General features: G+C 34.1%; 1 protein-coding gene across 1 annotated transcript; it reads right to left on the bottom strand.

Annotated features, from left to right (window-relative positions):
• Window positions 1–8,374: 8,374 nt before the first annotated feature.
• On the bottom strand, window positions 8,375–11,861 carry slmb (beta-transducin repeat containing E3 ubiquitin protein ligase slmb; the record flags this gene model as incomplete). Its single annotated transcript, XM_018514629.1, has 8 exons — window positions 8,375–8,927; window positions 9,078–9,125; window positions 9,401–9,581; window positions 9,714–9,792; window positions 10,231–10,604; window positions 10,693–11,149; window positions 11,312–11,498; window positions 11,624–11,861. Coding segments are annotated over 7 exons (1,527 nt in total), but the record flags the coding sequence as incomplete, so codon positions are not given.
• Window positions 11,862–16,157: the final 4,296 nt, after the last annotated feature.

The following is a 16,157-nucleotide window of genomic DNA, read 5'->3' as shown; positions in this document are numbered from 1 at the left end:
TCATGGTACACACAAAAAAAATTAAATAATAAAACGTTAGCAGTATGCGAATTGACCGATCACAATAGAGACCGTAAGGTCATAATTTAGCTGATTTAGCAAATCGAACATGTTGAGATTTTGTTACGGCTCGATGGCGACTGTAGCGCAGTGCCAGCCCGCAACAATTATTCGAATTCGGCGATTACCGCCACCTGCTGATTTAAATGTTTTAGAAAATTCGATCTTCCTTGAATAGAAATTTACCGACCAATCGGGTGCCCGCCGCGTGAAGGTATCTCGTAAATGGGAGGATCCCGTTTGCCTACAGTTCTGATTGTATACACCACTCATATCAACTGGTGCCTAGTAATTTTTTACTGTTTTACCAATGAGATTATTTTATTTTTAAATTGGCCAATCAGCGATACACGTGTGCAATATGCGATTTGTGCAATCGGAGCCCTCCCCTCGTAAATCCACAATATTTTACGACGAGGATTACATTAGACGCGTTCCTGCGAAATAGCCACCATTGGTAGCTTCAGGAGCGTTCCACGGTTGGTCGCCCGTTCCAACCAAGTAGACGACAAATCGCGCGCGTACCTCGGTGCAAATCTCGCAGCTCCCGACTGGCCGTCCGATAGTGAACGTCAGGGAACAGCGGGCGCATTGGTCGAGACAGTTGGGTGCACCGAGGTGTAGAGAGTGGCGGTTGGTGAGACTGTACTCCGTTCGCGCGTGCGGCAACTCCAAGTTGAAGCAGCCCTCGCAGAGGATTTCCTTGCTAATGCGGTTCAAATAGATGCTTGACTTCGCACAGAAAGAATTATTAATCCATGCGCGATACGCGTCACTGCCCACGCCCCTATTACGCGACTCTAACGTTACGATACGAGGGCACATAACAAGGGATCGCGCTATATATCGTCTCGAATAGAGCCAATCAGTGACGCAGGCAAATAGTTGACGCGGCGTTTACGGGCGGCGCTCCTGCGACGCGGATACTTGCAGTACACGATGAACGAGCGGCGTGGCTATGTTGACGGCATCTCTGTGGCCACGGCGTACCACTGATTATGCGCGAGCCGAAGATGCGCCACATGGTGACGCAGTGGAGTAACGCTACTATATCAAATATGGCGCTGCGCCAAAATAGCCACGTGGTGTTGCACGGAGTCTCTTAGGGCCTGAGCACAATAGAGGAACAGGAATTAGATATTAAGATTTTAACCTATCAGAAACTGATTACATCGGAATACACGGTTTCTGATAGGTTGAAATCTTAATATCTAATTCTTGTTCCTCTATTGTGCGCAGGCCCTTACCTTCGTGAGGAGGCTTAACGACAATGGTCGCGTTCAGCAGACTCAACTGTTGTGGAGCGGATCCGTGAGCGCTCGCTGCTATTGGATGATCTAGAAGAATACACCAATAACAGCGAGTGCTCACGGATCTGCTCCACGACAGTTGAGTCTGCTGAACGCGACCATTGTGATACATCAATCGCTGCGGTCCCCGGCAGTCAGCGAAATCCAGTCCTTCTCTCGTGCGGCAGCTTGGCGGTTTTCTCGTAACTTACTCACTCCCGGTAATTCAAATAAGAAGACAGAGGATGCTGGGAGTAAAGCGGGGAGCACAGACTCTTGCATAACGCATAACACATGAGGCATAAGAAATTGAACCAACCAGAGTTCTTTATTACATGGAAAGGAAAGAAACGGAGAACTTCGATTGGTACATATTTTTATGCATTACGTGTTATGCGTTATGCAAGAGTCTGTACTCCCCGCTTTAGGGTATATCCACACAACTTGCATAGCCGCATAAACATATACGTAAAGAAAATTATCCAATTGCAGTTCTCTTTTAAAGTCGTACATAAAATGTGATTGGATAATTTTCTTTATGCATACGTTTATGCGGCTATGCAAGTTTATGTGGATATACCTTAAGGACCATTCCACACAAACTTGCATAGCGCATAAACATATTCATAAAGAAAATCATCCAATCGTAGTTTACGCTTGGCTTTATGACAGAAATGTGATTGGATAATTTTCTTTATGCACATATGGTTATGTGATTCTGCAAGTTTGTGTGGAATGGCCCTAAAGCCGTAATCACACTAGCGATTGGCGATTGTGATTGACGATTGAGGATTACTTTTCAACCAATCAGAGCCTGAAAGTCACCGATTTCTTTGCTCCGATTGGTTGAAAAGTAATCCTCAATCGTTAATCACAATCGCCAATCGCTAGTGTGATTACGGCTTAACGGAGGAAGTGCGAAAATGATTCTTCGGAAATTCGTGACGCGTTCGCATGTGCTTTATTGGTTAATACTAAAGATATAATAGTTACACAAAATTCAATATAAAATATAATAATCACTTATGAGCTGATGCAAAGATATAATAATTGCGCAAAATCCAATATGAAAATATAATGGTTACGTAAGAGCTAATGCAAAGTAATAATGATTACGCAAAGATCCGATGAAAAATACAATAGTTGCGCAAGAGCCAATGTAAAGATATACGCGATAATATATATAAGATGTTTGTGCGAGAATTACAAGATATTACGGGGACTCGATGAGAGGATTTTGAAGAGGATACAGAAGGATCGAGTCGGATTACCGAAACTTGAATAGAATGGCTCAGCGGGAGCCGTCAACACTTATTAGATCCTTTCACACTGGAGTCCGGAAGCAGAGAGAGGGTGGGAGACCCTGGTCCCAAAGGATTAGGCGTCCCTAGAGTCCTAGATTTATCAGAGAGGCGCAACCGGCTTAAGTCAGTGTGACAAAGATGCTAAGGAGAGTACTAAACATGGCCGACATGCTATGAAACTGCCTTTAAACTGTGTTAAACAAGATAAGACGTGTAGGATAATGTGAAATAGAATGTATAGGATAAAATGAAATAGAATATGTCACTAGTACTATAAATGGCTGCCAAGTCACACAATGGTCAGATTGCAACAGCGAATCAGAATGCATAACACCGGTTGCGCCTCTCTAATAAATCTAGGACTGGCTGTGTTCAAAAACATCACCCGAGTGCCTCCGCGTATCGTACTATCTTTGTTGTTCACTCAGTGTTAAACAAGGATAAGATAATACACGGAGACATCCGGGTTTTTGAACGCAGCCTAGGCGTCCCATGCCCCCACTCTGTATGCTCTTGCGCAACGGGAAGAGCGGCGCCGCCTTAAGGCGAATTCTCCGCGCGATGACCCAAGGTCGCTTCATGTGGAAGCGGCATTACGTCGTGTCTCAGAGTACCAATCAGAGTACTTATTTGAAAAGAAAAATGTATAGCTAGGTTTCCAGCGGGAGGATCCCGTTTGCCTACAGTTCTGATTGTACACACCACTCATATCAACTGGTGCCTAGTAATTGTTTACTGTTTTGCCAATGAGATTATTTTATTTTTAAATTGGCCAATCAGCGATACATGTGTGCAATATGCGATGTGTGCAATCGGTGCCCTCCCGGTGTGTACAATCAGAACTGTAGGCAAACGGGATCCTCCCGAAAAAAATTACATGATTAAAGGCTTAAACACAATAGGCACAGGCAACGGGAATAACGAGCCGTCCAATCAGAGCTCTGGTGTGTAAGTTTAATATTAAATTCCAGAGCTCTGATTGGATGGTTCGTTATTCCCTGTTGCCTGTGCCTATTGTGTTTAAGCCTTGACTCTCAGTACTATGGCACTGAAATATAGTCCTATATGTAGAAATATGGAACATAGTGTACCGAGTAGAGTTGGCACATATTATTTTAACATTCGTTGAACGAGGATAAATTAAATGAAGAACGTATTGCATTCTTATGTCCATTTCAATCAAAATATTCGGATGACAAATATCCAAAATTAAGACATAAAACGTCTAAAAGATATCTATTTTATTTTCAACTAAAGCCGGCGACACACGATGCTTGTTTTCTTGTTGGATTGTTAGCTGGATTAGATTCTTTTCACCGTATTGGCTGCGATGCTGGCACTGCGGTGCTGGCTTAATTCTCGTTTACATTGTAAAAATTTCACGAACTGTTAAAAAATGTATGTGTAGAATTCTGTAAATATTTTAAAAATATAAATAAAAATTCAAAACTATTCAAATAAAAATTAAAAAATGTTTTTTAATTAAGTTGTAACTTTTCGTAATGCAATATTAATGATATATAACGCATTGTTTAAAATGCAATAAACGTTCAATTTAAACCCATTTATACACTAAAAAATGTTACTTTCGGACTACTTAATAACTAAACTTTTTTGGACAGCCGATACTTGGAACTATCTTTTCTTTTGTAGTTTGGAATATCAACTTTAAAATATTGAAACATATTTTTCCTTTAAACATTTTTGTTTCACAGTTTTGCTATATGAAAGTGCATTTTTCTCATTTTATTGACTATAATTAGTTATAACGTTTATATACAATTTTATAAATACTTTTAAAGATGTTAAAGTATATGTAAATATCATTTAATAATTTATATACTTATAAAAGTGATGAAAATGAACTCAGAACATGAAAGACCCATCATATGTAGTAAAGTGCTAAAAATCATCGTGTATACTAGAGATTAATAAAACAATAAAACTAAGTACTTAACTCTTTTAGTTATTAGGTGTTAAACTTAATTCCTGCCGGTTTTCGTCTCCAAAATTGATTTGTTTCGAAGGGAAGATGAATGAATATCTTAATCAAAGTAATTTCCTCCATTTTCTACTTTATTACTAATTAATAATACTTTATTAATAATACTTTGATTAAGGTATTTCCCTTCAAAACAAATCAATTTTGGAGACGAAAAACGGCAAGAATTAAGTTTAACACCTAATATTATTTTATGATATATATATGGGGCATTCTTTCTCAACCGGACACCCCCCTCTGCCCAGAATTCATATGAACCCAAAAAATTTTTTCAGGGCTGAAAATTTAGCTAAACATGTCTACTTTTATTTGCCGTGTGGCCCCTTTCAAAATTCAAAATGGCGGCGCGTCCACACTCCAAAATACAGGAAAACTATTTTATATTTTTCCTATTATGTGCAAAAAAAGTATTACAGCGTATATTAAAAAATTATTTTTGTTACGAAAATTGGTAATTAGTTTATCCACTTTAAATTTATTTAATACAATTTTGGGAATTCAAGATGGCGTTTCCAAAATGGCGGACCAAAATAAAAAATTCGCCTGTTTCGGGTGAAACTCGGTACTTGGGGGTTTTCGAGGTCACTGATTACGAATCTGCAGTCAATATTCGAAAATTCAAAATGGTAGACCCAATATGACCGACCAAAAATTTCGATTTTTTATTAAAATAGTTTTAGTAATTATTTCTTTTAGAACTGTTTCGAATGTGTTTTTTAAATTGCCATTTTATCAGTTTTGTAGGCGATTTGACTGCCGCGGTATATTCGTTGATGAGCACGTGCTAAACGGATGTACACTGATCGCGTGCGCATGATCGTTGGCGTTTACTGCGAGTCGGTCATTATTTGTAGTTAGAGATTGAAATTTTGTTATTTCGATACATTTTTTTATTATAAATTTCATTAGGATCAAGTGATATTACGCTTTTTGGTCGGTTATATTGGGTCTACCATTTTGAATTTTCGAATATTGACTGCAGATTCGTAATCAGTGACCTCGAAAACCCCCAAGTACCGAGTTTCACCCGAAACAGGCGAATTTTTTATTTTGGTCCGCCATTTTGGAAACGCCATCTTGAATTCCCAAAATTGTATTAAATAAATTTAAAGTGGGTAAACTAATTACCAATTTTCGTAACAAAAATAATTTTTTAATATACGCTGTAATACTTTTTTTGCACATAATAGGAAAAATATGAAATAGTTTTCCTGTATTTTGGAGTGTGGACGCGCCGCCATTTTAAATTTTGAAAGGAGCCACACGGCAAATAAAAGTAGACATGTTTAGCTAAATTTTCAGCCCTGAAAAAATTTTTTTGGTTCATATGAATTCTGGGCAGAGGGGGGTGTCCGGTTGAGAAAGAATGCCCCATATGTATTGGAGTCCACAGTATTTAAAAAAACTAAGCAATTTATGTGTAATACATTCGACTTATTTTCACTTATTATTGAACTCGACTATAGAATTTTATAGCATGGTTAAATATATGCACATCATTGTATACAGAAGGATAAGATAATAATGGATTTTATAAAAAATCCTCTATATTCTTGTGTAGGTATTATATTTCGAATATAGCTTTTGCACAGCCTTTGTATCCTCTCTAGTCAGTTATTCTCATATACACGAAGATTCATGTCGATATTAACAATAAAGCATCACAATATCTTCTTAAAAGTATTTTTACTGGTATTTTCGACAATCGCAAACGTTTACGTTGCGATCTGATCGCAGTGCGTGTCACGATGCTCTTATAAGGTATAAATTCATGTAATTTCTTAACTATTACGTCCGATATTTTATATCTTCAAATATTTGGCTCTATTTTACACTCTTTATTGTATTTCTTGCTCGATTTTTTCGAAAATTAATTTGATGGGTATATATTTTTGTAGAAGATGCAGCAGACGTTTTTTTCCACCCCAAGATCTCTTAGATTCCAATAAAAAAAAGACAAAAGATAAGAGAATTTCCGTATCCTAATTAGGAAGACACGGTATAAGCAATCATATCTTTTTTGATAATACCTACATACGCATTATCAGATAGCGGAAAAATAATGAAGAAAATTCTATGTTCATGTAATGCAAGAGTATGTTAATGTCTGACTACATCACTATTATTTTGTCTATTCATTGAAAGAAGTAAACACAAGAATCTACGTATGCCGTACTCCACAAAAGTATGCTTGCTTGTGCATTGATACCGTATGCATGTATACATAATATGTATATACACACACATATCTATCTATATGTATATACTTCAAAATTATACAAATTCCCATCCAATTGTACTAATTTTTCAAATTCCTAGGTTTGTATCCAGTTTGTAGGCAATTCCTTAATTTCTCTTGTTTTCTTTTTATAGAAACATTATACGAACGAATTGAGTACAAATATATGTTGTATCTGTATATATTTCATTTTTTCCCTTTAGTTATGCATTACGAGAGTAAACAAATTTTGTATATTTTAAATGTAAATTTAGTATTGCCTTCGACGCGCATTAATATGTAAATTCATTCTGTATACATAGTTCGTATAAAATTGTGAGATGAACGTAACGAAATTATACATTGAAATCAAAATGTAAACTTCCTTCTGTATCTTATTATAGGATTAAAACACTCGAATCATTGTAATATTACAACTTGAAATATGTATTATTATTTTCTGTGACAATTTGTTCTGTATAACTCATATTTATTGACAGACAGTTCGTAAGCGATTATATTACGTGGCATTTTTTACTGACCATAATTAACGCATATTTGAAAAACATAATTCGGTATTTCACCTCCCTCCCCCCCTCTCTCTCTCTCTGAGTATCTTACTTTCATATAGTTATACTAACACTGTGTAGCACTATTTAATATCAATTATTCAAAGACGTTTTGCCTTTACTATAACGCTCAAAGTATTGTGTATATTATAAAACTTTAGTTGCATCTTATGCATATAATAATTGCATATATATATATATATATGTATATTAGCAAATGCTGTTCACAAAAAGCATTAATTGCTTTATAATATCACAATCATTTGGGCATAATGATATCATTTAAACTACATATGCTGTATGTTCATTTATGTACATAAATTCAAATAAACAATAAGTCTCGTTTGTTTGCAATTAAAGTTTTTTATATTTAAAGAATATTTTTTTTCATTTCAGTGAAATACCAAATTGCAAAAAATTAAAAATTTAAACTCCTAGAAAAATAAAAAACATCAATTCACATTTTCGATTGATAATTTAGATAAATATAACAATGAGCAACTTACGTGTACAAAGCGCGAATAAAATGAGTTAAACGAGATCAATGGTCAAGATATAATAATAGCGTTTCTTTTTATTTTTTTACAATAATTAAGATAATTTAGGATCGCACGCTATATTTGTTTTCAGTATGAATATAATAATGAAAATAATATTTACATTTTGCAATAGTAATTTTTATATTCTAAATGCAAATGGTATCATACCAAATGTAGGCTGTGCAGAGGTTGTTGGCTCTTCACTCGCTTTTTAAATAAATTTCACAAAATTTAAATGCTAAAAAACCTATTATACATTCAATCAATAGTTTCTTTCGCAATTCTAAATATGGGTACATAGCACTTTGTACGAGCCATTTACAAGAGGGTGTAACACGATCATCCTCTCATGTAACAAATTTTTTTTACACATTCACACAACATAAGTACTCCAATCAAACAACATTTTACAATTTCTTTTATCTCATAAATTAATTATATAAAAAATCATTAATTCCTTTTACTATAATACATCTAATGTCTTATTAAGTGTAATATTCAGCCTCCCTAAAAGCGCTTCGCTACATTACGTATTGTAAGTCTTTCCTTTTTTTCATTTTGTAGGAAAATGGTCTTGACTTCTATCATGTCACAGAGCGTAGAAGAATTCCAGATATGGCCAAAGCAAACGACAATCGTTTACATCCATGGGATGTATTTATGCAGCTTTAAATATACTGTTTGTTCCTAAACGTGGTGCGTCAAGCGCATATATAAATTATAATTCATAGTTTCACGTAAGTCAATCCATTTTACTTTCCTATTTCTTGAAGAATTTTTTTGCTGTCCTAGCAAACATAAATCAAAGTCATTAATCAACCAAATTTTTCCTTCAGACATTTCTGTGTATAATTGTTGTTGTTTACATTAAACACTCATCATCGGATATTTCATTATTTGCGCACATTGTCGTGAACACATTGGATTCACTCATCTAACCACTTGTCTGAAATAGAAAATCAATTGTGATTAATTCCGCGCAATTTATTTTTTCATATATTTTTACTAGAATTATTACATGAATATTTATATTGAATAAATTGCTTTTAAATCTTACCTGCAAGCGATAATCGGATAATTCATAAAATATACTTACAATTATATCACAATAAAGGAATTTCCGTATTGATGCGTCACTCAAATGCTGCAAATAAGAATATTATTTATATTTAACAATTTTTATATTTAATAATCTGGATACAATAGTGTTTCGGCGCTAATTAATATACACTGGAAAAACAATCTGGTTGTATTCATTAAAATTCTGGTTAAAGACAGACAAATCAGAATTTTCTGAAATTTGAATCTATAATTCTAATTGAGAATTTTTATATGATTAAAATTTTTTTATTTATCCGTTTTTAACCATCCACTTTTCTCAGTGTATATTAAAAATTCCAATTTTGGTAGCATACTTACGGGAAGGAGATCTAGTATCAGCTTGGTTCGGCATTCCATCCATCGGTAGGCGTCCACTGCATACACTTCCGCTTGATGGATTGTAATTAAGAAAATCCCAAATTAGTATCGTATCATCGTGAGATGATGAAACTATTTGGAACTCGTCAAACTGAAGACGAAACACACGCCCGGTGTGCTCCTATAATAAGAAATATAAATGAGATTAGCAATGAATGAAAATTGTCATTCAGTGGAGCGCTTGACAAATCGCTGATTAAATATAATATATATAATAAATAAGAAAATACGCGTGCGTACGAAAATATCTTACCACTAAAGTGCGTAAACATAATGTACTAGCAACAGCACGAGGATCAAGAGCGGCTACAAGATCCCAAACTTTGATTTTTCTGCAAAATACAATAATAAATGAGTTTAATTACTCATGAGTTTGTAAAATTATAGTGCGTTCTTGAAGCAAAATTTGCATCTCTTTCAATTCCACTCTAAATTATCAGTGTAAAATCTAATATGAATATCAATTATAATATAGAATTAATTATTTTTTGTTTTTTTGTGTACATTAAACATAATACGTTATAAAAAAAAAATTATATTTTAGTTTTCTAAAAAAAATAGGAATCAAATATCTTATAAGTATGGATGTGTGCGTGTGCGTGCGTGCATGTGGTGCGTGCGTGCGTGTGGTGTGTGTGTGTGTGTGTGTGTGTGTGTGTGAGATGCATACGTACATATATAAATTTTCTAGTTGCTTAAAGCTATGATTTCACGTTTGCCAACATAGAATTAAAATCAGAATTGAGATATTTGGATTTTGATTTACCTACCCATCATAAGCACCGCTGACGATGTGCTTACTATCGAATCGAATACATCTCACTAATTCTTCGTGCCCTTCTAAAACACGTAAGCAAGCGCCGCACTCGATGTCCCACAGTCGTATAGTATTATCACTACTGCCACTAACTACTAAGCGATCTCTATATTGCAAACACGCTATGCCGCGTTTATGTCCGTTCAATGTTCGCACAAATTCGCAATTAGAGGTGTTCCATACTTTGATAGTCCTATCACCACTGGCAGAAACAATATACTTTTCATCAAAGTCAACTACGTTCACTGCTGCTCTGTGCCCTACTAATACTCTTCTCAACGCAATTTCTGTCTGCGATGTCATATCCCAGACTGCTATAGAACGATCCTGCAAATGATAATTATTGTCAGTAATGAAATCCCACTAAATAAAAATTAGAAAATATGTAAAAATTCATCGCTTCTCTTTGACTGACCTTTGAGCAAGTTACCATCATGCCATTGTTAAATCTAAGATGCAGTACTGCCTCACAATGATGAATTAACGTATTAACCATCTCGCCTGTAGTAGCGTCCCAAACTCTCACAGTACTGTCTGAGGAACCGGATATTATAGCCTTATCATCATACTGTAAACAAAGCACAGAACCCGTATGGCCTGTCAACACCTTGATACACTGTAAAGTATTTCTGTCCCAGATCTTAATCGTGTTGTCTCGGAGTCCGGAAACTATCTTCTGATCGTCATATTGCAGACAATAAACGCCTTTAGAGTTCTCGCTACGACAGTTGATTCTTTGAAGAGTAAATCGACCCATTCTCCAATTGTTCTCCATACTTTCGATGTCTTTGACAATTTTTGGGTAAAGAGATCTGTAGAAATTGTGATTGGGATGGGCTTCGCCTGGTTTCGGTTTAAAAAGATACTGTATCCTGAAAGTAAAGTTCACAAATTAAATAAAAAAAAATGTAAAGAAATATTATACATACATTTTATATGTCAGAATGTCAAAATGCTTTGTGTACGTATCATATTTGTATTTATTTGCCACAAGTTTTGTAGTTTATACATATATATCATATATTTTCACTCACCATCCTCTCCTTTCAGCTAAACCTCTCCAAACTGAATTCGTTCGAACTTTACGTTCAATCAGCTTCTTCCAAAGCATTCCTTCACTAATAACCCTATGCCATTCCTTGCATACTAGTTCTGTAGAAACAAGTGATTTTGCGTCAAGGTAAGACAGAATATTTTCTGCCACGTGGTCCAATCCTTTTTCTATAAATCATTCATTTGATATTGTTAAAGTCGTTAAAGATGCAATTAGAAATATCATTCAAAACGCGCGCAAAGAAAGTATAAAAAAAATGTTGAGCGTAAAACGTACGTGTCTGATTACTTACTCGGCAAAAGCGAAATAAAGTTTCTCTGCAGCATCGGTTTTAAATACGCATTGATGTGTCCGTGCTGATAATGACACATTCGTGCTAACAGCTGTTCGACAAACTGCACTTGTTCTGATTCGCTCCATCTTTCGAACAATTTCATACAGATTTCTTTCTCCTGTCCGTATTGCGTAGATGCTCCTGTAGATGGTTCCTTCTTACAGCTGGGATCGTAAAGTACAGTCGTCATTGGATACTGTAACAAAATATTAATGTTTACATCTTTAAATATCAGAATGTCATTTTATAAAAAAATCAAAATACAATCTACAGGATGATACTTTTATATATATATATGTATAAGCGATTATATTTCCACACAAGACTTTTTCATTAATAAATTAAAATTAATCGAGAACAAAATCATTGACTTAATTATTATATACGCAGTCTCTATCGTGGAATATATCATGCCTAAATTTTTTTATTAATATCTTTTATATGCGCGCATGTATTTAATGACGTTTGCTCTTATTGTATCAGCTACGTAATCGGAGCGCAAATAAACGTGACGTAAGAATATCACACCGAGCACAATGTGTATTATCGTATCGATGCATACATCGTTGTTTCCCGATTAATCACGCTGTATATATCGGAATCAATGAGTGTAGTAAAGCATATACACTCAAAAACGTTTGAGAAAACCTAATATATTCAAGTAATCATTATTCCAAAATCAACAAATAAATAAAATATGCATTATAACATTACAATTAATTGGAAAGAATATAGGCTTTAGGAGTCAGGCGCAGAAGACGTCGCGCAAATAATACACTTATGAAGCTTGAAACTTCTTTATTTAACAAAGCGCGTTTGTTAAATAAAAAAGTTTCAAGCTTCATAAGTGTATTATTTGCGCAACGTCTTCTGCGCCTGACTCCTAAAGCCCGTATTCTTTCCAATTCTTTGATTTATAAGGAGTCTTGGTTAGTATGTTTAAAAATCCAATAAAAGTAAATATACGTTCATATATATTCAACGTATGAAATTTAAAAATGACGTATGAAAATTGCACTTTTTAAACCATTTTCATGAATATATTTTGTGTTTATTATTTATTTTCTTTAACAAAGTATATATCTACAAATAAAATATATTATGCAAATATACTTATTCCACAACAAAATTAATTTTTTTAAATATTTCTAAAAATCGAAGATTGCAGAGAATCTTCGGCAACGTATTAATTATAATTTATAATAAAGATTATAATAAATATATGTCGGAGGACTTAAACAGTTTTTTTAAATGTTTCATGTTTCGTAAACTAACTGCTAATGGCCAACGATGCGACTGCAATTTTCGTAATTTTATAACGCTAACAATTGAGAACAATAGCAGGAAAACGCTAATATTATCGCGATATTAAGAAACTTAAAATGTCGAAAGACATGATGTAAAACAGTGAGAATTTTTATTCTATCATGTTCACATATCTATGTTGCGAAGAACACCTAAACAAATCGCAAATTAATGCTGAAAATGCATTGTTATCAATAAACACATATATATAAAACAGAATAGTATATAAAACAGAATACATCCAACAATACATATAAAACAGAATAGATCCAGTATATGGATCAGATACATTGAGGATGGCTCGAATGTAAGCCGAAACGTCTGGTTTTTGGTTTTTTTTGGTACTTAATAAATCTTTTGCTCGCACGAATTACAGCGATATAACTCTCAGTTGCCTGTTTCTTTGTTTATATTTTGACCTTCTCGAGAGTTTATTTGTATTTCTTATATTGAATTTACGCTGGCTGAAAGTATGCGTCAACGTTATTGTTCATTTTTTGGATTTATATTATTGACTTTCGGTCCTTTTGGTTTAAAGTTTATGAAATTATGGTCTAAACATCAAAAGAATATTGTTAAGAATAATATTCGCATAAAATTCTTGAAATTTTGTATACGGGAAAATATTGTACCTCAACATCTCTATTATATCCGTAACCATAAACTCTATTTAGCACATTATAAAATGGTCAACAAGTTCTCTCACATGACACAAAAGTACATCAACCGGATACTTCATGTTGAATTAAATGATGCTCATAGATCAATCAACCATTCCAAAAAACAATCTTTCCAATTAATGAGAAGAATCACGCATCATATTCCGTTTTACATAGTCAAAGAATTCTTAGCAAGACAAAATAGATATTTTACAGCTTTATTTGAACGGGACTCGGCTAGACTGTTTAAGAAAATGAATTGGCTTTTAAAACAACATAACAAAGACATAGTCTGCAAGACGAAACCGATTCACTATAACTTATCGAATTTTAACCAGAAGATTTCTAACAATTTGACAGATAAATTTGAGAATATTAATCAATTAATATCCCCTAGCTTGATTGAGTACAGAAAAAATGACAACATAGTTGATGTTCTCATTGATCCTTCAGAAATTAATTTGAATAGTTTTAATTTTCATCATTGACGAATCTAAAAAACAATTGGTTTATCAATCTGACTTCAATTCACATTCCGACAAAAATACAGTGTCTATTACAACTAGGGGAAAATTTCTCTTTACCCTCTTTCAGTTATAAAAAAACAACATTAGAATTTATAAAAAACATAGAAAATAGTACAAACAAATTGCACATTAGTGAACGTTTGGATGTTAGGAATCATATTATACCTATTATTAATAATCTTTCGTCGTGTTTTAACCGTTGTGATAATTTAAAAAATAACCTCTTAGATATGTGGAAATCAACAAAAACTTTCTTGAACAATAATCGTGACATCATACTCACCAGAGCTGATAAGGGAAATGTGACGGTGGCAATGGATAAAGCAGATTATAGACAAAAAATGCTTACAATACTGGGGGATACTAATACATATGAAATCGTTAAAAAAGACCTTACTAACGTACTTTCTAGGAGGCTGAAAGAATTACTGACTAGATGGAAGAAAAAAGAATTGATCTCACAACATATTTATAATAATTTATATGTGAGTGATGGGGTGTTGCCTGGTGCCTATGGACTTCCTAAGATCCATAAGCCGGACACACCTCTCAGAATTATTATCTCTGCTATTGATAGTCCTTTATATCAGTTGGCTGTCTTTTTACATAAAATCATTTATAAAATCAGTGCTAATTCTTTCAGTCACATACAAAATAGCTTCCACTTGACTGAGATTTTGAGGAAGACAGAGTTGGTGGCTTTGGCTTAATTTCACTGGACGTTGTTTCTCTCTTCACGAACATACCGATTGATTTAGCTTTGGACAGCATCTCTCATAGATGGTCATCAATTTCAAAAATTACTAACATTTCGAAAGATGAATTTTTTATTTCTTTACGGCTAATTTTTGACTCTGCTTATTTTTCCTTTGACAACTGCATTTACAGACAAAAATTTGGTATGCCTATGGGCTCACCTTTGTCACCGGTAATTGCGGACATTGTTTTACAGGACATAGAGATGAAAGCTTTGAACACCTTAGGGTTTCATATCCCTTTTTATGTTAGATATGTTGATGACATTGCCATGGGAGTACCCCTTGACAGAACTTTGGAGATTTTACGGGTGTTTAACTCATTTCATCCTCGTCTGCAGTTTACGATGGAGATAGGGGGGAGTGAGTTGAACTTTTTGGATGTTACGATTATAAAAAATAATAATACGTTGGAATATGATTGGTACCATAAACCCACATTTTCTGGGAGATATTTAAATTTTCTTTCTCAACATCCAATTTCACAAAAAAGAGGAACGATCATTGGAATGGTTGATAGAGCATTTTTGTTATCGGTTCCTAAATATCATAAAAAGAACCTGATTTTTGTAGTAGAGACATTGTTGAACAATGATTATCCGGTTGATTTCATTTTCAACACAATTAATGAACGTCTAAAATCATTAATACATAATAAGACGAAGATACATAATAAAACAAAAAGTTATGACTGAAACTCCCGTTGAAGTTGTTAAAAAGTCGTGGTTTTTGGTCCCTTTTGTGTCGAAAATTTCTGAGAAATTTAAGGATATCACGAAGAATCTCAATGTGAGCATGGCTTTCTTTAGTCTTAACAAGCTTAACTCTTTCATTAAAACACATAAAGATCCGTTACCGAACATGTCAAAGAAGAATGTTGTTTATAAAATTAACTGCAATGATTGTGATGCTTCGTATGTCGGCCAGACTAAGCGAAAGTTGAAAACTAGAATCACAGAACACCGAAATGATATCAGAAAAAGCAATAACAATTATTCAGTTATCACAGAACACAGATTGGAGCATGGCCACGATTTTGATTGGGAGAACACTGAGATTGTCGATAGTGAACGTTTTTTACATAGACGACGTATTTCTGAAATGCTACACATAAAATTACAAAAAAATGGCTTAAATCTACAATCCGACACCGAATTTCTACATCACGCGTACATTTCAATTCTTGACAATTTACATTAACTCAATGATATGTTGCATTAAGCCGTATTTCTATTCTTGTATTGTT

This window comes from Trachymyrmex cornetzi, unplaced genomic scaffold (genome assembly GCF_001594075.2).
Source record: "Trachymyrmex cornetzi isolate Tcor2-1 unplaced genomic scaffold, Tcor1.1 scaffold533, whole genome shotgun sequence".
Taxonomy (NCBI): domain Eukaryota; kingdom Metazoa; phylum Arthropoda; class Insecta; order Hymenoptera; family Formicidae; genus Trachymyrmex; species Trachymyrmex cornetzi.
The sequence above is the reverse complement of the archived record's forward strand: the minus strand, read 5'-3'. Positions and strand labels throughout refer to the sequence as shown.